At 36.6% G+C, this 23,690-nt stretch overlaps 2 protein-coding genes across 2 annotated transcripts in view; one reads left to right on the top strand and one right to left on the bottom strand.

Annotated features, from left to right (window-relative positions):
- The first annotated feature begins 371 nt into the window (after positions 1-371).
- On the top strand, positions 372-11,398 carry btbd3a (BTB (POZ) domain containing 3a). Its single transcript, XM_059330855.1, has 5 exons — positions 372-499; positions 826-1,059; positions 4,197-4,287; positions 6,457-6,575; positions 6,950-11,398. The coding sequence occupies exons 2-5, from the start codon at positions 911-913 to the stop codon at positions 7,980-7,982; spliced, it is 1,392 nt and encodes a 463-aa protein (XP_059186838.1). The 5' UTR covers positions 372-499; positions 826-910; the 3' UTR covers positions 7,983-11,398.
- A 1,385-nt stretch (positions 11,399-12,783) lies between these two features.
- LOC131969696 (nidogen-1-like) overlaps positions 12,784-23,690 on the bottom strand; it is a 46,053-nt gene continuing 35,146 nt past the window's right edge. Inside the window, exons 15-20 of the mRNA XM_059330842.1 lie at positions 23,561-23,687; positions 21,568-21,739; positions 20,502-20,659; positions 19,280-19,403; positions 17,971-18,083; positions 12,784-13,937 (exon numbers count right to left, since the gene is read on the bottom strand). Coding sequence (XP_059186825.1) covers positions 13,819-13,937; positions 17,971-18,083; positions 19,280-19,403; positions 20,502-20,659; positions 21,568-21,739; positions 23,561-23,687 — 813 coding nt within the window. The 3' untranslated portion in view covers positions 12,784-13,818. The remainder of the gene's footprint in view (positions 13,938-17,970; positions 18,084-19,279; positions 19,404-20,501; positions 20,660-21,567; positions 21,740-23,560; positions 23,688-23,690) is intronic.

Raw genomic sequence — 23,690 nt, 5'->3', positions numbered from 1 at the left:
TGTGTGTGTGTGTATGTAAGTTAACGCTTAAATACTTTAAAAAAATGTTTTTAAATGGGTATAATATTTGCTTTACATATGTATATATATCTATATATATATGTGTGTGTGTGTGTGTGTGTGTGTGTGCGTGCGTGTGGGAAAAGTGTATAATAATCAGTAAATAGCCTAACTATAGTCATAATAAAATAAATAAAATTCTTAATGAAAATGAAACACACATGGTATTTTATTGAGACTTATCATTGTATTTATAAACAGAAAAACTAAAAACGCCAACAATAAATAAATAAAATAAAAAATTGGGTGTCATTCAAACCGCCGGCCGACAGGTGGCGGCGCGGCGCCGGTAGTGAGTCGACTCTGCCCGTAAAGATGAGCAGAAGAAGCTAAGCTAGCTAGTGTAAACAAAGCTGAGCGGATTTTCTTGTTAAAGTGTCAACAAACTTTATGATGCGGGAAGCAGACGAGATTATAAATACTTCTGGACAACACTAAAGTAAGTAGATGCTCAGTTATTCACCAAATGTTTCAGCACTGATCAATAAATTAACTCGTAAAAAGACCTTATAGTCAGTCAGCTAACTAACTAGCATCAACAAGCTAAAGTTAAGAACTAACAACAAAGCTCCGGTCTGGACGCTCATTTAGTAACTTTTTATATAAATCTACTGATTATTGTTTATGCCATGTTTTTACCTGATGCACCGTAAAGTAAATCAGCTGCTGTGGAGGACTCAGCTAGCTTAGTTAGCTCTAACTGAGCTCCAGCAGAGCGGCACACCTGCAGGTTTGAGCCCAAACATGAAGCTCTTTTCCCGGCAGAGCTCCGCAGACTGAGCCGGTCCCAGCAGCATCCAGTCCGGCCCCGGAGCTGCCATGAGCCGGCCTGCGGTCTGAGCGGAAGATAATGGCTGCAGAGCTGTTTCCCACCAAGAAGCTGGTCCCCTCCGCCTCGTCCGTCCAGCAGATCCAGCAGCAGAACCTGAACAACAACAACACCAGCACCGCGATCAGCTGCTGCAACTGGCAGGGCCTGTACCCCACCATCCGGGAGAGGTCAGTCCGGGACCACAAACCGCTGGAGGGGTGCAGGAGAGGCTCAACTGTCTGCTCCAATATTATTTAATGAGAAAAATCTGTGGAAAATAGTCATTTTTTGAGATATCTTCATCAAATTTGAACTAGGAATAGGTAATATTTTGTGCATTATTATAATGATTAAGTGTATAATAATCAATGATCTGCAGGCCTGTATTTACCAAACATATTCAGGCGGACAATAGAATAACATATTTTCAGTGTGTTTCAACTTCCATCACTTACTACCAGCAGCACTTCCAGTTATTCTGACTCTTTGAGAACAAACTCCAGAGTATTATCTTTCAAACGTGACCAGAAGCAGATTTACTCCAAACTATTCAAGAACAGCTTTCAGTTTACTTTGGGTTGTCTTGGAGTCTAGGTGTTTTAAGGTGAATTTGCAGGGAAACTGAGGGGTTAACCCTTAACAACAAGTGTTTCTGGCTCCTGACACATTTTAATCGTTGATCGTTGAATCTTGAAATGTTGCATTACAGAAAATTTTAATAAGAGTTTCCATCAGCTGGTTCAGAGCGAATAAACAAAGCTGCAGTAACATACTTTGGTCAGCAGGTGGCAGTGTAATTAAGATTAAGATTTATCATTTATTAATCCCACAATGGTGAAATCCAGTCTCTGCATTTAACCCATCCTTTCTTACACACCAGTGAACACAACGTGCTGAGGAGCAGTGGGCAGCACATTACTGCAGCGGGGGAGCTGTGTGGGGGGTTAGGTGCCTTGCTCACGGGCACTTCAGTCCTTGACTTGTCAGTCAAACCAGTGACCTTCCGGTTACAAGCCTGATTCCTAACCTCTAGGCCACGCACTGCCCAATAATAATGTAGCAACATGTTGCTGTAGGCTAATCTGTCAGTAAACAGGGGAAGAAGAAGAAGAGAGAAAATAACAAAATGAGAGAAAATGGAGGGAAGACTTAGGAATTAGATTAAACTTCTAATAGTTGTTTCATGTCAGAGGAAACTGCTGATCAGTCAGAGATTAAATGATCAGAACTTGTACACAAAAAGTTTCCATTTCCTGTTTAGCTCATTAACTATTTTTATAAAAAGACAAAAACACTTCAAGCCAGCGTTAAAACTCAAGCTTAATCAAGCTTTTCTCATGAGAATCTTCAAAATGAGACTTTAGTTGATGGAAACTCGACTGTTGTGGTCTCTTTTGTCACTGTAGTATTTAAGACCTGCACAGTCAGGACTAGAAGGAGTTTTTCTTCTGCAGGTTTACACACTCATAATTAGAGGTGGGGGGAAAAATCGATACGGCGTAGTAATCACAATTTTTTTCTGGGGGCAGTATCAGCACACTTTTATAAATATCCTGGAGATCCATACATGTTTGATATCAGTTCAGTTGAGTCCGAGTGAATATGTTGGTCAATCTGTGGGTTTGAGTCTCATTGGACAAAACGATTCTTGATTGAATTTAATTTTGTGGACACAAAATGCAGTTAAACAGTGAAATCACAACATATTGTATCAATACTCACCATATCGCACAATGATTAAAATCACAATAATATCGTATCGTGACTCAAGTATCTGGATAAAACCGTATAATGGGGCCGATGCGCTGATTCACATCTCTAGTTATAGTGCCATAAATCACACAAAAGAAAAGTTGAATACATTTTCTTTAATTGCAATATTGGGAGAAAAGAAATTGGACAACATGCAAACACAGAGGACTTTTTTTTGTCAAAAACAATAATATAAACGACACATTACCTGTCAGCTAATGTCATCACATTTAGAAAAACTGTAGAGAAATAAAGCGGGAGATGTTGAGGATGTTAATATCTCAACAACAGCACAACTCCAGAATACTGAGGAGCACAGAGAGATTTATTAATCAGTTCATTTATATTTATACAAGCTTAAAACATGCCTGTTTTGGTTCTTTGAATTAAATTAAACCCGACGCTACTGGCATATCGTATCATTCACGATTATATCGGCATAATTTTTTTTTTTATGAGTAAAAAAATGCATATCATGATATTGGCAACATTCCTACTTCTTGACTTAGTGGTGTAAGGGTTTCCTATTAATTACCTAGACCGTGTCAGCCCGCCAGGGTCTCATGTGCTGCAAGCTACTGAAAGTATATCTACACTATTCATAATATAAAGTTATTTTGCATTGTGTTGTTCAGCAGAGTGTCTGTCACCTGTCAGTCAGTCAAAACCCAGACCAACCTCTCCGTCCTCCTCCGAGACATGAGCCGCATTCACACACTTACACACACCCACCGAGTATACGCACCGAACTAAATACTATCAACCTGTCAGGCCGCCAGAGTCCATACATACTGCTGCATTATGCCGTTTGTTAGCCGTGAGCTAACATTAGCTAACAATTAAAGTTGTTTTAATCACAAAAAGCTACTATTACTTCCTGTCGCTAAACACATGCAGCTTTCAAAATAAGAGCACAGAATCCACCACAGAATTTACAAGAAGATTGTCAAAATAAGATGCCTTAAATAAAACATGCAAGAACCTTTATTCTCCTTTGCAATAATTAATTAAAATAGGCAATGATTAAGATCAGTGAGTATGATGGAATAGTGGCATTAAAATGTGTAAGAGGCACCAAATTTGTGCTTTTATGAAAAAAACTTCTCAGGGAGGAGGTGCCCCCGGAGCCCCTAGCCAGCTGTTTTTCAACACTGTCTGGCTGCTCCATATCCTAGTGAAAAGCCCTGTTTACTGTAAAAAATGTTATGTTGTGTTTGCTCACATTTAGCTCTAAAAGTGGACGAGATTGATGCATTTTTTGTATTTGGCAACTGTTGAAATTTGCAGTTTACACTCAATTTTAGATTTATGATTATTTTTTATTTTGTTGTATGTTTTTAATTTATACAGATTAAAAAATCTCTTTTTTATATATATTTTTCAATATTTTGTAATATCGTCAAGAATATCTTTTTCGCAAAAATACTCTGAAACATTGTGATATTCTTTTAGGGCCATATCGCCCACCCCTACCTGACGTTTAATTTCTTGTACTGTGGAATGTATAAAAATAACTAATTGTTCTCTAGTTTTCTTTACATGTTTTAAGATCAAATGTTTTGTGTCCTTGTAGGAATTCAGTCATGTTCAACAATGAGATGATGGCAGATGTTCACTTTGTGGTCGGGCCGCCTGGGGGGACGCAGCGAGTCCCAGGACACAAGGTAAGACCAAAGACAGCTTCATCACAGAGGCAACTTCATCTTTATTTTACAGGGTTTTAAAAGGTAGTAAATGAAATTAGCCAAAAATAAGACCATTAAAAGGTAATAAACGTCTTCTGATGAGGTATTACATTTTCAAACCATCCACCGCTAAGAGCCAGCAGCAGAATTTACATTTACAGGACGACTGTCAAACAAAGATGCCTTGAGTAAAAGAGAAGAACTCTTATTCTCCTTTACAATAATTCATTAAAATATGCAATCGTTAAGCCAGAATAGTGGCATTAGAATGTGCAAGAGGCACCAAATTTAGGTTTTTAGGGCAAAAAACTTCTCCTGAGCCCAAGAATTTGTTCGGGTCCCCCATCATCATCTCAGAACATCCTGAGGGAAACGCTATTTCTAAAGCTTCTTTTGCAGTTTTCTATACTTTTATAAATTGCTGATTGATATTTACATTCTCACACCAGCAAGGGGACAAATAACCCTTTACCTGCTGCTGGAAAAAATCCTAGAGGAAACTCTGGGTTCTGTGGATACAGTCGTAATTACTTGCAATTAACCTCTTTAAATCAAAATTAATTTAACACAAGCCCTTTCATTAAACCTTTCTGTTTTCAAGTTTTTTAAACCTTCGTCATTTTGTGCCCTTCATTGAGAAAGAATGATAGTGAAGCGGTGGAGAAGTGGTGTGTGCTCTCCCTACACATAACAATGAAATAACATTTTGTCTTGTTTGGGTTAAATAGCAAATAATTGTGTATAGGTCAGTGCTAAAGCAAAAAGTATCAAGTAACTGTCATATAGGGACTTGACTGTAAGTGTAAGTGTAACTGTAAGTATTATTACACTGACTTACTCAACAATTACAGTGATCAGTTACTTTATAATTGGTTAACTCCAAGTTTGCCGCTACAGTTGCAGATCAATGTCGTGTTGGTATTAACCCTATAAAGCCAAATGTATCATATTTGATACACACATTTTTGAGACCTCTAGATCATCAGTGTGATATTTTTTTCCTGAAATACCTGATGTATTCAACCAGATACATGCAGTACCTGGATGATCCACTAGGAATCAGCAATAATGCACCAGAGGGCCTCCACTGGAGACATCCAGTATGGCTGCCATCAATAATTTTTCAAGAAGTATTTTTTGTCAGTTTTGAAAAAGTTAAGATAAGGAAAACTTTAAAATTGTTACTGATACTTCAATAGGAATATTTACTGGAATGATGTCTTGTAAAATTAATTAATATTTCATAACTAAAATTATAGTAAAACCGTGTTGAAAATGTGTGTATCAAATTTGATACAGCAGGTATTAACGACCACTTATTCGGAAAAATTTGTCAATTGTCATTTTTTGCATTTCCTACATTATGCATTAAATAAAGCAACATTAAGTCTTTTTTCTCATTTAGGTAAACTAAGTAAAGGTTTAACTGACATAATTAGGAAAATTTAGAGTAAAATTGAGATATCTCTCGAACAATTCAAAGAAATAATTAGTTTTTTTGGTGTGTATTTTTAGATGGCAAAAGAATTGACCATTGCAGATGTTTTGAAGATGAACAAACTAAGCAACAAACTGCACAAAAATACCAGATATAGCAAAAATAATCTGCTGGTTCCACTGGTGGATCCGTCTTTGCTTCATATCAGCAGATGTTTGATGTTATATGGAAAAAAAATAATTTGTATGTTCGAGGAAAATGTTAAAAGGAAAGTCAAAGTTTTAATTGGTTAAAAATGTTGGATTTTATATGTTTTTGGTAGTTCAAGAAAAACAAACTGGACAAAAAAAGACCCAATGTATCAAATATGATACAAATTAGAATTCATATATGCAAATTGATTTTTTTTTAAATTATTTGTCGGTTCAATAAACACAACAATTATTTCATGATTCATGCTTTATAGGGTTAAAAAATATTGTGAAGGTATAAAAAATAGGTGTTAAAAGGTATTCAATAAAACTAAAGTATTTCTGTATGTACCCTATTTTAAGAGACAAAAGACTGGACATCAGAACGAAGCAGAACCTGCAGGAAACTCAACATAAACACACTTTGTCCCTTTTGTTCCTTAGTAAGAATACGGTCAGTCATAAAAGTTTAGCAGGTAGTTTATAAATGTCGTCTTGATTGTTCCTGTGCTCCGTCAGTATGTCCTGGCCGTCGGGAGCTCCGTGTTCCACGCCATGTTTTATGGAGAACTGGCCGAGGACCAGGACGAGATCCGGATCCCCGACGTGGAGCCGCCGTCGTTCCTCGCCATGTTGAAGTACGTCCGCCGCCTTCACTCACAGTTTAGGGACAAAAATAAATCTATGAAAAATTATTATTTTTATTATTATTATTTTGTGAATGTTTCTCATTATCACAAGAAAATTTCTCACTATTTTGAGAAAATTTTTCATTATTTAGAACAAGTTTCTCATTATTTTGAAAGTCTCTATTTATAAGGTTTTTATTATGATCAAATTCTCTGACCGTTTCACATTATGTTTAGAAAAATTGTCATTATTTTCAGGATGTTTTGCATCATTTTATACCAAGTTTATCATGCTTGAAAACAAACTGAGAAATGTTTATCAGAATATTTAGACAGTTGATCAACTAAAACGTGACTGTAAGTTTCCTTCCTTCCCTCCTCAGGTACATCTACTGTGATGAGATCGACCTGTGCGCCGACACCGTGCTCGCCACGCTCTACGCCGCCAAGAAGTACATCGTGCCTCACCTGGCCCGGGCCTGCGTCAACTTCCTGGAGACGAGCCTGAGCGCCAAGAACGCCTGCGTGCTGCTGTCTCAGAGCTGCCTGTTCGAGGAGCCCGACCTGACGCAGCGCTGCTGGGAGGTGATCGACGCCCAGGCCGAGCTGGCGCTGCGCTCCGAGGGCTTCTGCGACATCGACACCCAGACGCTGGAGAGCATCCTGCGGCGGGAGACGCTCAACGCCAAAGAGATGGTGGTGTTCGAGGCGGCACTGAGCTGGGCCGAGGCCGAGTGCCAGAGACAGGACCTGACGCCGACCATCGAGAACAAGCGGCTGGTGCTGGGGAAGGCCATCTACCTGATCCGCATCCCCACCATGGTGCTGGAGGACTTCGCCAACGGGGCGGCGCAGTCCGGCGTGCTCACTCTCAACGAGACCAACGACATCTTCCTCTGGTACACCGCCGCCAAGAAGCCTGAACTCCTATTCTGTACCAAACCTCGTAAGGGCCTGGCGCCGCAGCGCTGCCACCGCTTCCAGTCCTGCGCCTACAGGAGCAACCAGTGGCGGTACCGCGGCCGCTGCGACAGCATCCAGTTTGCGGTGGACAAACGCGTCTTCATCGCTGGCTTCGGCCTGTACGGCTCCAGCTGCGGCTCGGCCGAGTACAGCGCCAAGATCGAGCTGAAGCGCCAGGGCGTTTCCATGGCGCAGAGGATCATCAAGTACTTCTCCGACGGCTCCAGCAGCACGTTCCCCGTCTGGTTCGACTACCCGGTGCAGATCGAGCCCGACACCTTCTACACCGCCAGCGTGGTGCTGGACGGCAACGAGCTCAGCTACTTCGGCCAGGAGGGCATGACGGAGGTGCAGTGTGGGAAAGTGACGTTCCAGTTCCAGTGCTCCTCGGACAGCACCAACGGCACCGGCGTGCAGGGAGGACAGATCCCCGAACTCATCTTCTACGCCTGAGCCGGGCCGAGATGCTGCTTCACCGCTGCTTCACTGCCATGTAGACTCTTATTTTGAAAGCACGGAGACGAGTTCTCAGGAAGCTGCCGGGGGACGGACTCCGGGTTTTACTGCTGAGCGACGGTCGGAAACATTCCTTCACACCGGCTGTTGTTTGTGTCTCGCAGCAGCTGTTTGGGTTCCTCTTGGTCATGCAGGAATTGTAAACAAACGTGGGAATTATTGATAACCATAAGAGACGGGAGATATACAGGTGCATCTCAATAAATTAGAATATCCTAGAAATGTTTTTTTATGGTAAATGGACCTGTGACCTGCGTTTTACACTACAGACTGCGCTCAGTCACCCGTTCACACACACATTCATACTGGTGGCTGAGGCTACCCTAAACGGTGCCTCCTGCCACCATTGGGAATTCATCCACACACCAATGAACGCAGCATCGGGAGCAATTTAGGGTTCAGTATCTTGCTCAAGGATACCTCGACATGTAGGCTGCCATGGTCAGGGATCGAACCACCAACCATCCGATCGGTCGGCAACCCGCTCTACCAACTGAGCCCATGTCAGTAGTTCAAATCAAAAGTAGAAATAACACATTATATAGATCCATTACACACAGAATTAAACATTTCATGTCTTAATTTATTTAATTTATCTTCATTATGAAAATGCTTAAAATGGGTCAATTATAGTCTGATACACATTAGAGCATAACATGGGCAGAAATGACAGAAAAACATCATATTTTGGGTGGTCCAAAAATGACCCCCTCAAAAAAATAGTCATACTATAGCATGTGGATTTTTGTAAAAAAAAAAAATTGAAATGCTTAAAATGGGTCAATGATTATGGCTTGCATTTAATGAAGACGTAAAAGTCAGTGTCTCACAAAAATTTTGATGTCACAAAAGACCAATTTTAAAAATTAAAAATATGTTTACTCTGGAAATGTTGGCCTCTGAACAGTATGTCCATCTATATGACTCAATACTTGTTGGGGCTATTTGGAAATTGACTTTTCCATCATATTCTAATGAATTGAGATGCACCTGTAGATGAAATCTTTCATTGTGATAATTACAATTTTATATTAATTAACTATTAATAACAAAACACATTTTATGGAAAAATGGTAATTATTAATGGATAAAAATAGTCACAGCTGAAGCCATAAATTAAAATACTTCATCACAGTGATGCAGATATCTTATAAATATCCAATATTGGCATAAAACTCAGCTGATCATTGGTTCACAGCGCTGTCCGTCACATCCTCGTACGCAGAAGTTAAAGGGAAAGTCGAACACTAAACCCAAAATAAATATACATAAATATTTGTTTTCCTGACCAGCAGTCTATAACCTCGACATATTCAGATTATTGTTCATTTATTTTATTGATTATTCGACTAGATTATGATTATTATTTAGTCAATTGACTTGTTTGACTGAAGCAGAAAAACCTGAAGCAGAAAATCCAGTTTAATTGAACATTTTAAATCAACTCAGTGACATTAAATCACTCTCAGTTGTAATGTGCAACAAGTAACACAAATATAACACAAAACACACTCAGAGCTGCTTCTGTTACATGTTCCGACATCGTCACTAAAACTGGCTTTTAGTTTCTGGCTTTAAAGATAAAATGTTCAGTTTGATGTCAAAGCCGTTTTCTGATGAACGTGATGGGAAAAAATCCCGTTTATTCATAAAAATGAGAAACTTTCTCACAATGTCCAAAACAACAACTCAGCATCTGTCGAGAATGTTTCTCAATATTTTGTAAAATGGCGTCCAAAATAATAAGAAATTGATTCAAAATAATGAGAAATGTTTTCAATGATGAGAAACTTTCTCAAATTAAGGAGAAATGTTCTAAAAATGAGACTTTCAGTTTGGGAATGGTTCACTATTTTGAGAAAAATTCTGATTGTTTTGAGAACATTTCACATTATTTTAAACCAAGTTTCTCATGATTGAAAACATTTCTCATTACTGAAAAGGTTTCTCATTATTCTGAGAACATTTTTCATTGTTTTGAGAACGTTTCTCATTATTATAAGAACATTATTAATTATTTTGAGGTTTCTCATGCAGCTGCACATTAAATTCAAATTATGTTTTCTGCCGACGTGATGGAAAAAAAATCCTGTTTATTCATAATAATGAGAAACTTTTTCACAATTTCCAATATAACAATAATTGTAAGTCATTATTTTAAGAACTTTTCTCATGATTGTGAAAGTCTCTCTTTTTTTCTTCTTTTTTTTACGTTTTCATTTTGATTAACTGTCTAAATATTCTGACAACCGTTTCTCATTTTGAGAACATTTCTCATTATTCTGAACCAGTTTCTTATTGTTTTTGACAACATTTCTCAGTTTGTGAACATTTCACATTATTTTGTGAATGTTTATCATTATCACAAGAACATTCTCATTATTTTGAGAAAAATTCTAATTTTTTTCGAACGTTCTGCATTAATTTAAACCAAGTTTCTCATGCTTAAACATTTCTCATCACTGAAAAGGTTTCTCATTATTGTGAGAACATTTTTCATTATTTAGAACAAGTTTCTCATTATTTTTGAAAGTCTCAATTTTGTTTGGAAGGTTTTTATTTTGATAAATATTCTGACAAACGGTTCACATATATTGAGAAAGATTCTCATCACAAAAAAAAAATCTCATCATTTTGAGAATATTTGACACTATTTTAAACCAAGTTTCTCATGCTTGAAAAAAATTCTCATTACTGAAAAGGTTTCTCATTATTCTGAGAACATTTTTCATTGTTTTAAGAACGTTTCTCATGCTGCTGCACATTAAATTCAAATTCTAAAAAAATGTTTTTATTCTTCAAAATCATAATTGCATTATGGACTGAAGATGATGAGAGATTTCTAAACCCACAAACTGAATTCTACAGACTGAAGACAAAAATCTTGTTTGGTACAAAACAACTTCACACCTTCACGATCATTTAACATATTTTTCAGTGAAAATAAGAAAAAAAAAAAGATCATTTCCTGCAATATTGTAAATCAAGTCACGGTCAGAATATCAGTAAAAACAGTCACAGTTTTCCACAGTTTCTCATTATTTTAAGAATGTTTTGTCATTATTTTTCTCAGTAATTATTTTTGAAAAAAAAATCTCATAGTGAGGATTTACAGGATTATTTTTGCCATCACAAAGCAAGTTTAAACCTTTATTTAATATAGATTTATGATGAGAGAATCCCAAAGACGGAGAAGTGTTAAAAACTGATTTTTTTACTCTGTTGTTGTTCAGACTTTGGTTTTATTTTGAAAATTTGGAAACATTCCTGCTGTTACTGAAGAACTGAAGGACTTTTATAAAGATGAAGCACTACTTTTTTTCTGTTTGAACCTGTGCAGGTGTTTACTGTTTGTTGTTTTGGTATTTAAAGCTGAACGATACGCTTTATATTTGTAATTTGACAGCTAATCACACTCGACTTCAGACACACTGAAACCTTCCTCTGGTGCTCCGTACCCTCCTCTTCTTCTCTGATGAAACGTGGCGACTTAAATTTCACACACTATCCACCTGAGTTCGTACCTGTCCATCCTGCAGCGTAACAGGTCGTCTGAAAGGATTTAACTCCACCTTTTTGTGCGTGTAATTAACGAAGAGTATTCACTCCTACAGATACAGTCAACAACTCCTGTACTTTTATTTTGAAAAACATGACATGAAGTTTACATCCTCATTTAGCGTTTCATTAATGTTGCAGTTGTGTAAATATTTCGGAGGTTGTGTCTCTTCTTCGTCTCTTCTCTGTGAACATGGAGGGAGAGGAGAGAAACTGTTTTATATAATTCTATATTGAAGAAACATATTTTTGGATGTCTTTGTTTCCTGTTACCTGATTCCAACCAGAATGTGCAGTGAGTCGGTGGCCTTATGAATGTGTTGTTGTGACAAATTTGGAAATAAAAGGTTCAGACATGAAACGTAATGTCGTTCTGTTTATCCTTCAGACACTACAGGGAAAAAGTGTTTTTGTTTTTTTAATGCAAGGATCTTAAATTGGCTTAATGCTAAAAACTTTTGAACTTTTACTTTGATATTTTTTTAAAGCAGGACTTTTATTGGTGAAATCTTTCTCAATTGTGTCTTCCATCACTGTCTAGTGTATTGTGATATTTTAATAACACTAATGGTAAGTGCGTCAAATACTCTAGTGAAGTAAAAGAAATTTAATGGTTCTCTTTTAAAGCCGACACAGGAAATATGACTTTATTTTAGTTACTTTATGTGAAATTATTTAACAGTGTAATGATACAAATAAACAGCAATACTTTAGTTTCAAAATAAAAGTGTATCTGAAGTCAAACTAATTAAGGAATAAACACCTTTAACATTAACATGGTTGAATTTTTTGCAGTTGAATTTTTTACGTTGAAAAACATTCAGATACATAATTTCAATGCATAAATATTCAGTGCTAGAAATTCAACGTCTTTTTTATTTCAAACTCCGATGACACAGATTTACTTCCATATATATTGTCAAATTTATATGGAAAATAGAGGTCATAGTATAGTATAAAAAAATTTGAGATTGGACTTTTGAATTCGTCCTGAATATATAATGGTTTATAAATGATATATACACTTTTAATAATAAAAAACATTCAATTATGTCATTTTAATATTTAAATTATAGTCATTCATATTTTAGGAGTCTTAATATGACACGTTTGTTGTTTTCCTTACTTTTATTAGATGAAAACAGACTGGTATCAGAGAAACTGAAAGTCTTCATTGTAAAAAAAAAAAGATGTTTCCATGAGAAGAACATACAACTTGGTCTTTAGACACAACCTGCACACACCTACACAGTAATCATCATCAGGTAGATCTCAGGCAACATCAGCACCATTAAACACATAAGAGAGAACATCGTCTGCATATCAGGTCATTATTTACAAGTTCATATCAAAAATACACTGTGAGTCATAGCACAAACAATACAAGAAGTCTTGTAAGTCTTACAAAGTGTTGTAGCCCTAATTAAACGCTTACTGCTCAGGATTACAGTGGTGATGTTTGTGGTCCAAAATACAAAACAACCATGTCAATTTTGGGGTAAATAAAATTCTAATGTTATCATATTTTCATCATTGCTAATATATAGACTAATTACAGATTGGTAGAATTTTATTTTACCAATGAAAAACAAAAATCGAATTTAGAATTCCGTCTGATTCAGATGTGATTAAGTTTGTCTTTTTCAACAAATCACAGAAGCTCACGATGGACGTCCAGGAATAACTTTTTAAAGCCTTTTTTTATGTTAAAGATTCTCAAGCCGCCTGAAATATTTCATCATTACAGAAAATGTATAGAATTGTATGTGATTGTTTTTCGCAGTAATCTTTCAGACCACATCTATATGATTTTTTTAAAATACAATAAAAACATGTTCAAAGTACAGTTTCAAATACTTAAAATCTGGTCAGTCAAAGTGTTTTTAGTTTACCTGCTCTCTTTAAAACATCCCTGTATTTTAGACTTAGTGTCACTTTGTTCTCTTTTGGGGAGAAACTCTTCAACCAGGAGTCAGATCACAAACAAACAGATCAGAAAGTCTATCGTAACAGTTAATTATCTCACCTGAAGTGTGACATCATAAATACAGTGAGGTCTGAACAGCTTTCAAGAGCCGAAAAAACACATTAAACTCTATAATGTTCGTAGAAATGTTCAGTTCAAGTAAGACATGTAGAAAAAAACATCATAACTGAGTTAAGTGTGTTTGGTTTTAAAGCTCCCAGCAGCAGCGTGGTCGTTGCTCTGCAGGCCTCACAGGTTCCTCTCCACACATCGACCATCAGCGGCGTCCGGGCAGCGGCAGGTGAAGCCGCCAAGCCGCGGCAGGCACAGGTGAGAGCAGCCGCCGTTGTTGGAGCAGTAGTTATACACTGACAGGGGAGAGAAGGGAACAGTGTAAGGATGCTTTAATACCAGGCTGCTGAGGATTAAACACAATAAACAATAATAATTATTTAATTAAAGTGTATTGATTTTGACATTTTTGTGACTTTAACAAGAAACGTTCCACCTCTGGGTTTAAAGGACAGAGAATCAACGCTTGTTCATAAAAAATATCATAGTATACGTAGTATGTAGCAAAAATAAAAAATAATGAAAATGTTATAGCATAGCATGACAATTTCCATAAAAAGTCATTGTAAAAATTTTTTTATAGTATGTTGATTTTTGTCAGAAATGGTCAAATTTTAAAATGCGTAAAAATGCTTAAAATGGGTCAATATAGTCTGTTGATACATATTAGAGCATAATATGGCCAGAAATAACAGAAAAACATATTATGTGATGTCCATAAAACTGAAAAAGAAAAGTCATACTATAGCATGTAAATTTTTGCCAAATTTTAAAATGTTTACAAAATGCTTAAAATGGGTCCATTATAGCCTGTTGATACATGTGGTACTAAAGTTTGTTAAAAATATAGAAGAAACACCATATTATGGGATGTCCAAAAATGACCCCTTCACAAAAAGTCATACTATAGCATGTCGAGTTTTGTAAAAAAATAATTTAAAAAAAGTTTTAAAATGCCTAAAAATGCTTAAAATGGGTCAATTATAGTCTGTTGATACACAAAGCATAATGTGGCCAGAAATGACAGAAAAACACCATATTTTGGGATGTCCGAAAATGACCCCTGAAAAGAAGTCACACAGCATGATTGTCAAAATTTCACAATAAAAGTTATTGTAAAGTATGTCTTAAAAAAGCCACAATGAAAGTAATAGAATATAGTATGTTTTCAAAATTTCACAATAAAAGTCATAGTATAGTATAGTATGTTGTCAAAATTTCACAATAAAAGTCATAGTATAGTATAGTATAGTATAGTATGTTGTCAAAATTTCACAATAAAAGTCATAGTATAGTATAGTATAGTATAGTATAGTATGTTGTCAAAATTTCACAATAAAAGTCATAGGATAGTATAGTATGTCAAAATTTCACAATAAAAGTCATAGTCTAGTATAGTATAGTATGTTGTCAAAATTTCACAATAAAAGTCATAGTATAGTATAGTATAGTATAGTATGTTGTCAAAATTTCATAATAAAAGTCATAGTATAGTATAGTATAGTATAGTATAGTATAGTATGTTGTCAAAATTTCACAATAAAAGTCATAGTATAGTATAGTATAGTATAGTATAGTATAGTATAGTATAGTATAGTATAGTATAGTATGTTGTCAAAATTTCACAATAAAAGTCATAGTATAGTATGTCGGTCAAAATCCAACATAGTCATAGTATCGTATGTCATACAGATATCCTTAAAAAGTTTCTGGGCTGGGAGTTTAACAGCAGCTTCACCAAACATCTGAACTAAAGTCAGAGAGTGGAAACGCCCTCCAGTTTGTCCTGACGCAGACTGAAAAAACATTACAACACAGAGAATTGATCACGAAACATGTTGCCAAGTAAAACAGAGATGTTTAGCAATGCTGCAGCTTCAGGAAGCGGAGCAACAGTTCCTCGGTGTTCCTGAGAAAGCAGCAGGTGGACAGAGGAGCAGTCTCTCATAGTTCAGGGCTCGGAGCCAGCTGTGAGTCTCCGTGTCCACAGCTGGCGTCCCCCTGAGGTCCTCCACCCGCGGTTCCCACGCTTATATCCATCCACATGCTATATGCATCTGCAATCAATTACTGCGGTCACTGAGTACATCTGTACTCCCAGTGCCTTTCCCTGAGCTGCTGTAGGATCTGTTCTTCAGACCAACCTAGCTGATTTCATGTGAATCAGTCCTTAAAGTTAAAATGTATCTGCTGCTGATCTCAACCCTCTGAACCAGAAACTAAATGTAATGTTATAAAAACTGACCAAAACAAAGCTTAAAATAGTGATATTTCTTTCATAATCACACTATTCTACATGTGTCATTTAAAACACGTCCAAAAATAAAGTGTGTAGCGTAGTGTCAGCACTACAACATACTGTAGTGTCAGTATGTTAGCGCTCTCGCCTCACAGCTAGAGGGTCGCCGGTTCGCCTCCCGCCTGCGGCTCTTCTGTGTGGAGTTTGCATGTTCTCCCTGTGTCAGCGTGGGTTCCCACCGGGTACTCCGGCTTCCTCCCACAGTCCAAAAACATGCACTTAGGTTTAATTGGGGACTCTAAATTGCCCGTAGGTGTGAATGAGAGTGTGATTGTCTGTCTCTATGTGTTAGCCCTGCGATAGTCTGGCGCCCTGTCCAGGGTGTACCCCGCCTCTCGCCCAATGACAGCTGGGATAGGCTCCAGCCCCCGCGACCCGATTGCGGATAAGCGGTTAATGGTAATGAATGAATGAATGATGCTGATGTGGAAACAGTCTGAATTGATGCTTTGTCAGGTCTGAAGAACACAAGAACACTGCTGTTAAAACGATGGTTTTCTGAATGGAGTCTGGTTCTATCAAGGTTATAAATCAAGGGATATCATTAATTAGGGAGTTTTTTATGAATAAAATAAGGAATACTTTCATGTAATTTGGATAAATGTATGGGTGTTTAGTCATTAATGAGTCTGAACCAAAACAAAGTCATTTATCTGTGATTTAATATGAATAAATGGATCTAAAGGATGCTGAAATAACTCCAACATGATGATGATGTGGAAAAAGTCGGAACTCATTGAACGGATAATGTGTTTATGAAAGTTTCTGTTAGGAAAAACATGTTCAAAAATAATGCATTTGCACTAACCAGATCCTGTTAAAAACATAAAATTCTGCTCCTCAGAGACACAATCTGTTTACACAGAGCAGAGAGGAGAGGACAGGAGAGGCTGTTTACACAGAGCAGAGAGGAGAGGACAGGAGAGGCTGTTTACACAGAGCAGAGAGGAGAGGACAGGAGAGGCTGTTTACACAGAGCAGAGAGGAGAGGACAGGAGAGGCTGTTTACACAGAGCAGAGAGGCGGGAAACATGACAATACTTCAATATGTACAATATGTGGAGAAAACTTTTTTTTTTTACAACAGACACGCCCTGAAAACGTCTCATTGGGGTTCAGAGGGTTAAATCCTAACCTGCAGTGTGTCCACACTCCACTTTACTTGTAAAGCACATTTGAACAACAAAAACGTCTCCAAAGCGCTGTACATATAATCATAAAACAATAAAACAAACATTTCCATATAACAATCAGCAATAAATAATCAAATAAGTGCATAAATCTAAAATGATGCTATAAATAAAACAATAAAATAAAACAGATAAACATAGTAAAATGAATAAAAGACATAGGTAAACGTAGTAAAAATAAATAAGACATAGAGGACCACAAAATTCACGCAAAATTAAAAAGCCAGGGAATAAAAATGGGTCTTAAGACGAGACTTAAAGCAATCTACCATGGGGGTTGTTCGTACGTGGAGGGGGAGGGTGTTCCAAAGTCTGGGGCCGACCACAGAGAAAGCCCTGTCCCCCCTGGTTTTAAGTCTCGCCCTAGGCACCATGAGCTGGAGCTAGCCCTCGGACCTCAATTCGAGTATAGATTTGGATGAGGTCCTTCATGTACTGTGAAGCCAGTCCATTCAAAGCTTGAAAAACAAAAACTAAAATCTTAAAATTATTACGAAAATGAACAGGGAGCCAGTGCAAAGATGCGAGGATTGGGGTAATGTGTTCCCGCTTTTTGGCCCCTGTTAAAAGTCGTGCCAGAGCGTTCTGGACTAACTTCAGATGAGAGTAAAGTGCGTTGCAGTAGTCCAGTTGACTTGAAATAAAAGCGTACACGATCAAAGAGGTTAAAAGATAAAAACAGTTTCACTTTTGATAAAAGGCGAAGATGATTCTTAGTTATCTGGATCACGATTTTGACGTTATAGGGTGAGTAACGTTGAAGTCCTGCCCACTGTTTGGGTAAACTTGTACATAAAAATGCTTCATCGATCACTGATCTGCAGCTGTAATGAATTGTACCTTGTGGACACTGTGTCGGTGTCGTGGTGATGCCGTACAGCCGAGAGCGCTTCTGTGGCAGAAACTCTTCTGTCTCTGCCAGTGAGTGACGGTCCACAGCGACCACCGCTTCCCTGGAAAATTACACACACACACAAAAAAACACTTAGCAGAGACCACACAGGGATGTTTGACGGACACATTAAAACACTTTTATGTGACAGTTTGAGTCAAACAACAGAGCTGAAAATAGCAGTGTTTACAGAGCAGCTCTGTTTATTTGACATCCTCTCAGACTCTGAGCATGAAGTCTCCACACAAGTTCATTAATATTTGACTAAAACCAGCAAATATTTCAGCTCTTAATTACCAGCAGAGAATCACTTCCTGAAACTCATGCTGTGTTTAAACTGTACGGTAATATCTTATAAGTTTCTCTTTCAAAATGTGAAAAAAGTCATAGTCATAGCACAGTATGTTGTCAAAATTTCACACTAAAAGTCATAGTATAATATGTTGTTCAAAATGTAAAAAAAAAAAAAAGTCATGGTACAGTATGTTTTCAAAATTTCACAATAAAAGACATAATATAGTATGTTGTCGGAATTTCACAATGAAAGTCATAGTTCAGTATGTCGTCAAAATTTCACAATAAAAGTCAAAGTATATGTCGTCAAAATTTCACAATAAAAGTCATAGTACAGTATGTCTTCAAAATTTCACAATAAAAATCATAGTATTGTATGTTGTTCCAAATGTAAACAACTAAAACTACGATTTTTTTTTGTACCCTGAGCGAACAAAGGATATTTTAATTCACTGATTTGATTGTGTTATTCTTATTTTACTATTCTTTTAGAGCAACAAGAGTTCTATCTTATCTTATCTTACAAAGAAACTGAAAGAGGATGAAGAAACTATGCACTATGCATCACATTTTCATCATAAATTGGTGCAGGAAAAGGCATGAACTGGTGCATAAATCTTTGCATTTTGGGGGCATTTCCAGTTTTCAGTAAGACCAGCCCCCATTAGGTTATATAGGTGGAGTTAACCAGATTTAAATAATATAACAGCAACTATTTCTGTTTTCAGCTCTTACCAGCTCCAGAGACGGTTTAGGGTTTGTTTCTCCTCCAGAAAGTAGCTGTAAATCTTTTCTGATAGAGACTGAGTGTTTGGGGCCCAGAGGCCGGAGCACAGCAGTAAATCTCTGTGGCACCTCCCACAAAAAGCGGGAAAGGAAGTGTTTAACACTCAGATCAAAGCCCAGTTGCTCATTAACCACAAGTTCTGTTCATTGTTTCTGTCAGGAGTGTGAGTGTGTTACCTCCTCCAGTCGGTGTAGTAAAGGTTTCTTCCAAAGGACACAAGAGCGAACGGATACTGGATCCCTTCGACGATCTGCCTCCTCAGCCGGCGGTGAGGATCCATACACTCCACCTTATGAGTTCCTGCAACAGCGAGGACCACATGATTGATCAGGACTAACAGGTCTGAGGGGTCCCATATATGGACATACATTTTCACAATAAAATAAAAATGTTCACATCAAAATTTCACCATAAAAGTCATAGTATATTATGTCTTCAAAATTTCACAATAAAAGTCATAGTATAGTATGTTGTCAAAATTTCACAATAAAAGTCATAGTCTAGTATGTTGTCAAAATTTCACAATCAAAGTCATAGTATATAGTATGTGGTCAAAATTTCACAATAAAAGTCATAGTACAGTATGTCGTCAAAATTTCACAATAAAAGTCATAGTATATTATGTCTTCAAAATTTCATAATAAAAATCATAGTATAGTATGTTGTCAAGATTTCACAATAAAAGTCATAGTATATTATGTCTTCAAAATTTCATAATAAAAATCACAGTATAGTATGTTGTCAAGATTTCACAATAAAATTTATAGTATATTATGTCTTCAAAATTTCACAATAAAAGTCATAGTACAGTATTTTGTCAAAATGTCAGAATAAAAGTCATAGTACAGTATTTTGTCAAAATTTTACAATAAGTCATAGTATAGTTTTTTGTCAACATTTCACAATAAAAGTCATAATGTAGTATGTTGTCAAAATTTCACAATAAAAGTCATAGTACAGTATGTCCTCAAAATGTCATAATAAAAATCATTCTTTTTAAACTCAATATAAGAGGTAATAAAGTCATGTAAAAGGAATATAAAATCAAACACTATGAAGAATAAAATAATATAGAATCGTCAAAATTTCACAATAAAAGTCATAGTATAGTATGTTGTCAAAATGTTACAATAAAAGTCATAGTACAGTATGTCCTCAAAATGTCATAATAAAAATCATTCTTTTTAAACTCAATATAAGAGGTAATAAAGTCATGTAAAAGGAATATAAAATCTAACACTATGAAGAATAAAATAATATAGAATCGTCAAAATTTCACAATAAAAGTCATAGTATAGTATGTTGTCAAAATGTTACAATAAAAGTGATAGGTCGTATCAGGTCTGAAGGGTCCTGTGTGTGGAGACAACACGATGCTGGATCAGGTTCCAGTCTCACCTGCGTCAGCCCAGCACAGCTGCTGGTCCTCCAGGTCGAAGGTCAGGCCGTTGGGAAGCCCGAGGTCGTCTTTCACCAGGACGGTACGGTCCGTCCCGTCCATGTTGGACATCTCAATTTTAGGACCGTCTCGGTTCCAGTCGGCCCAGTAGAGCCGCCTGCAACACCATGACAAATAATTCATATGATTATTACCTCCAACAAGAGGTCACATGTTTGTTTTTTTGTTTTTTTGTTTCCTTGTCTGCAGGATTACAGAAAAAACTACTACAGGTGGGAAAAAATTGATACAGCATAGTATCGCAATATTTGCGTAGCAATATTATTTAGATTCATGTCTTCAAAATTGACAATAAAAGTCATAGTATAGTATGTTGGCAAAATTTCACAACAAAAGTTGCTGATTGTGTTGCAATGTAAAAAGAGTAAAAAAAATGCCCTGAAACATCTTGTTGGGGTTCAGAGGATGTCCAGATGCCCAGTTTCATGGAAGGCATGGTTCCATACATCAAGTAAACTTTTTTTTGTTGGTTTATTTCTTCTTTTGGGTCATTTTATGTCCTTTTTTTACTTTTTGTTTTTGTAATTTTGTGTCTTTTTGGTCATTTACATCTTTTTTTTTGTTGTCATTTTACATCCTTAAGTTGGTATTTTTGTCTCTCTTTTGGTAATTCTGTTGTTGTTTTTTTGTCATTTTACGTCCTTTTGGGTAACTTCGTGTCTCTTTTTGGTTATTTGATGTCTCTTTTTGGCCATTTTGTGACATTTTTGTCTGAGTTGATCCCACTTCTAGCCATGATTGAGCTGATTCCATAGAGCTGCAGGACTTATAGATTTATATAGATTTCATATATTGCAGTGAAATACAAGGACACAGAAGAGAATGTAAATAGTGCAAAAAAGCCCCCTTAAACGTCTAGTTGGGGTTCAGAGAGTTAATACAACAAACATGGACGGACATAAAAACACACAGGGTGAAAATGCTGATAATAAAATGCAACATGTATTTGTGTTCAATGAGGATCTGTCAAATGCCTAGATCTATGAGTAAGATCTGGTGACTGACCCGTATGCCGGGTTGGTGACGATGGGTCTGGGGTTAATCAGGTCCGTGTCGAACAGGACTCGCCGCTGGCTGCCATCCAGTTTGGAAACCTCCACCGTGTCCTGCATGGAGTCGGTCCAGAAGAGGAGGCGGGCCACGTGGTCGATGGCGATGCCTTCAGGACTCTGGAGCTCTGAGGACGGAGACACAGACCTCAGTCAGAGGACAGACTCTTATACAGTAGTGTTCAAAATAATAGCAGTCCAATATGACTAACCAGATTAATCCAGGTTTTTAGTATATTTTTTATTGCTTTTTTTATTTGCTTTATTTTTGTTTGCCATGTAGCAATAAAAAATATATACTAAAAATCTGGATTAATCTGGTTAGTCACATTGGACTGCTATTATTTTGAACACTACTGTATATCGCACACATATATACAGACACAGAGTCTGATGAGGCTGATTAAATTACAGGTCTGTTACTCCAGTCTCCTCCTGCAGTGCTGCAAGAAGTAACTGAGTTAAAGAAGTAATATCAGTGTAAAAATACTCTGTAACAAGTAAAAGCCCTGCATTCAAAATGTTCCAAAGTATCATAATCAAAATATACTCAAAGTGCCAAAAGTATCCATTATGGAGAATGGTCCCAGTTGAGAGTAATGTGTATTATTATATTATATAATTATAATTATTAAAGGTTGGGGCTCATTTTAATTATTTGATGTCCTGCACAGAAGCTTAATCCGTAACAATTTATCATTATTGATTGGCCAATGAATATTTTATTTAATTAATAATTAATCTAAAAAATAGCTAGTTTCTAAAGTTGTCAATAAAACTTAAAAATAAACAATAAAGAAAAGATTTTAAATTAAAATTATTAGAGATAAAACCAAAAAAAATCTTCACATTTAAGAAGCTGGAATAATAAATTGTTATGTATTAAATCTTATGTTTAGATATGCAAATTATATTAACTCATTAAATATGCACTAAATTGCATCTACATATACGACATCAATTTCAATATTGGATAAATCAAATTTCAAGTTGTTATTTTATTTTGTTGATATATTATATATATTATATATTAGTTTTTTTACAGAAGGAAATTGGGATATCCATTTATCATTTAAAAATTAAGGACATACTGTCAAAAACCCATTAAAAAATACATTTTTTCATCATGTTTTTCAGAACTGGTTGTATAAAAGATTGGATATAGTTAGGAATAAAATTGGTCAGTTTTGGGTCTGTAAGTGGAGCTGAGCTGTGGAGATGTATGAAAACAAATTTTGGGGGAGAAAACGGCCTTTTAAGACTTCGAAATGACTATTTAAAGACAAAATAAAGAAAATAATTCATATAGAATATGTAAATCAGGTGAGTGGAGCTTTCTGGTGTTCACAGTAAGACACACTACAACACAACAATCACTTTTACTAAGTTTATAGGCAAATATACACAAATGTTTTCTTTCCACTGTTATGAAATAAGGCATGATACCGGAGAAAAACAGCCCAAAAACTCAGTGAATGAGAACAATATTTTTACCTGTAGAGACTCACTTTAAGCAACAAAACTGTATGTAAACACAATGGGAGATATTGAGGTCGGACACAATTATCCTGCTCATGTCCAGATATCATACCATAAGTTTATATTATTATATTATATATAATTACTGTGATTACCTAATTACTACAGTACTTTGGTCAATGTATTTAGTGTCTTCCACCATCGCCTGCATGAAAATTGGACACAAACACCTCTGCTTCCTGAGGGTAAACTCAAATAAAGAGTGGGACTCATGTGTTCAGAGGTAACTGGACCGAGACCTGGAGTCTCTTCATTCGGAGAACCAAGTTATAAAGTAACCCTACGTTGTCTCCAAGTCTCTTCACTCGGAGAACCAAGTTATAAAGTAACCCTACGTTGTCTCCAAGTCTCTTCACTCGGAGAACCAAGTTATAAAGTAACCTAACGTTGTCTCCGTGTCCATGCTGTACCTGTGGTGATGACCGGGACGACGTCTCCTCCACTCAGCGCGGCCCGGCTGATCTCCGGCCCGGTGATGTCGGTCCAGTAGACCATCTTGTCCACGCAGTCATAGGCCACGGCGATCACCACGCGGTCCTA

Source organism: Centropristis striata, chromosome 1 (genome assembly GCF_030273125.1).
Source record: "Centropristis striata isolate RG_2023a ecotype Rhode Island chromosome 1, C.striata_1.0, whole genome shotgun sequence".
Classification (NCBI taxonomy): Eukaryota; Metazoa; Chordata; class Actinopteri; order Perciformes; family Serranidae; genus Centropristis; species Centropristis striata.
The sequence above is the reverse complement of the archived record's forward strand: the minus strand, read 5'-3'. Positions and strand labels throughout refer to the sequence as shown.

Excerpts from the sequence above, each read along its gene's own strand:
- btbd3a (XM_059330855.1), top strand. The coding sequence starts at position 911 with ATGGCTGCAGAGCTGTTTCCCACCAAGAAGCTGGTCCCCTCCGCCTCG. Across the intron at positions 4,288-6,456 it reads AGCGAGTCCCAGGACACAAG|TATGTCCTGGCCGTCGGGAG; the intron begins GTAAGACCAAAG and ends GTGCTCCGTCAG. Across the intron at positions 6,576-6,949 it reads TCGTTCCTCGCCATGTTGAA|GTACATCTACTGTGATGAGA; the intron begins GTACGTCCGCCG and ends TTCCCTCCTCAG.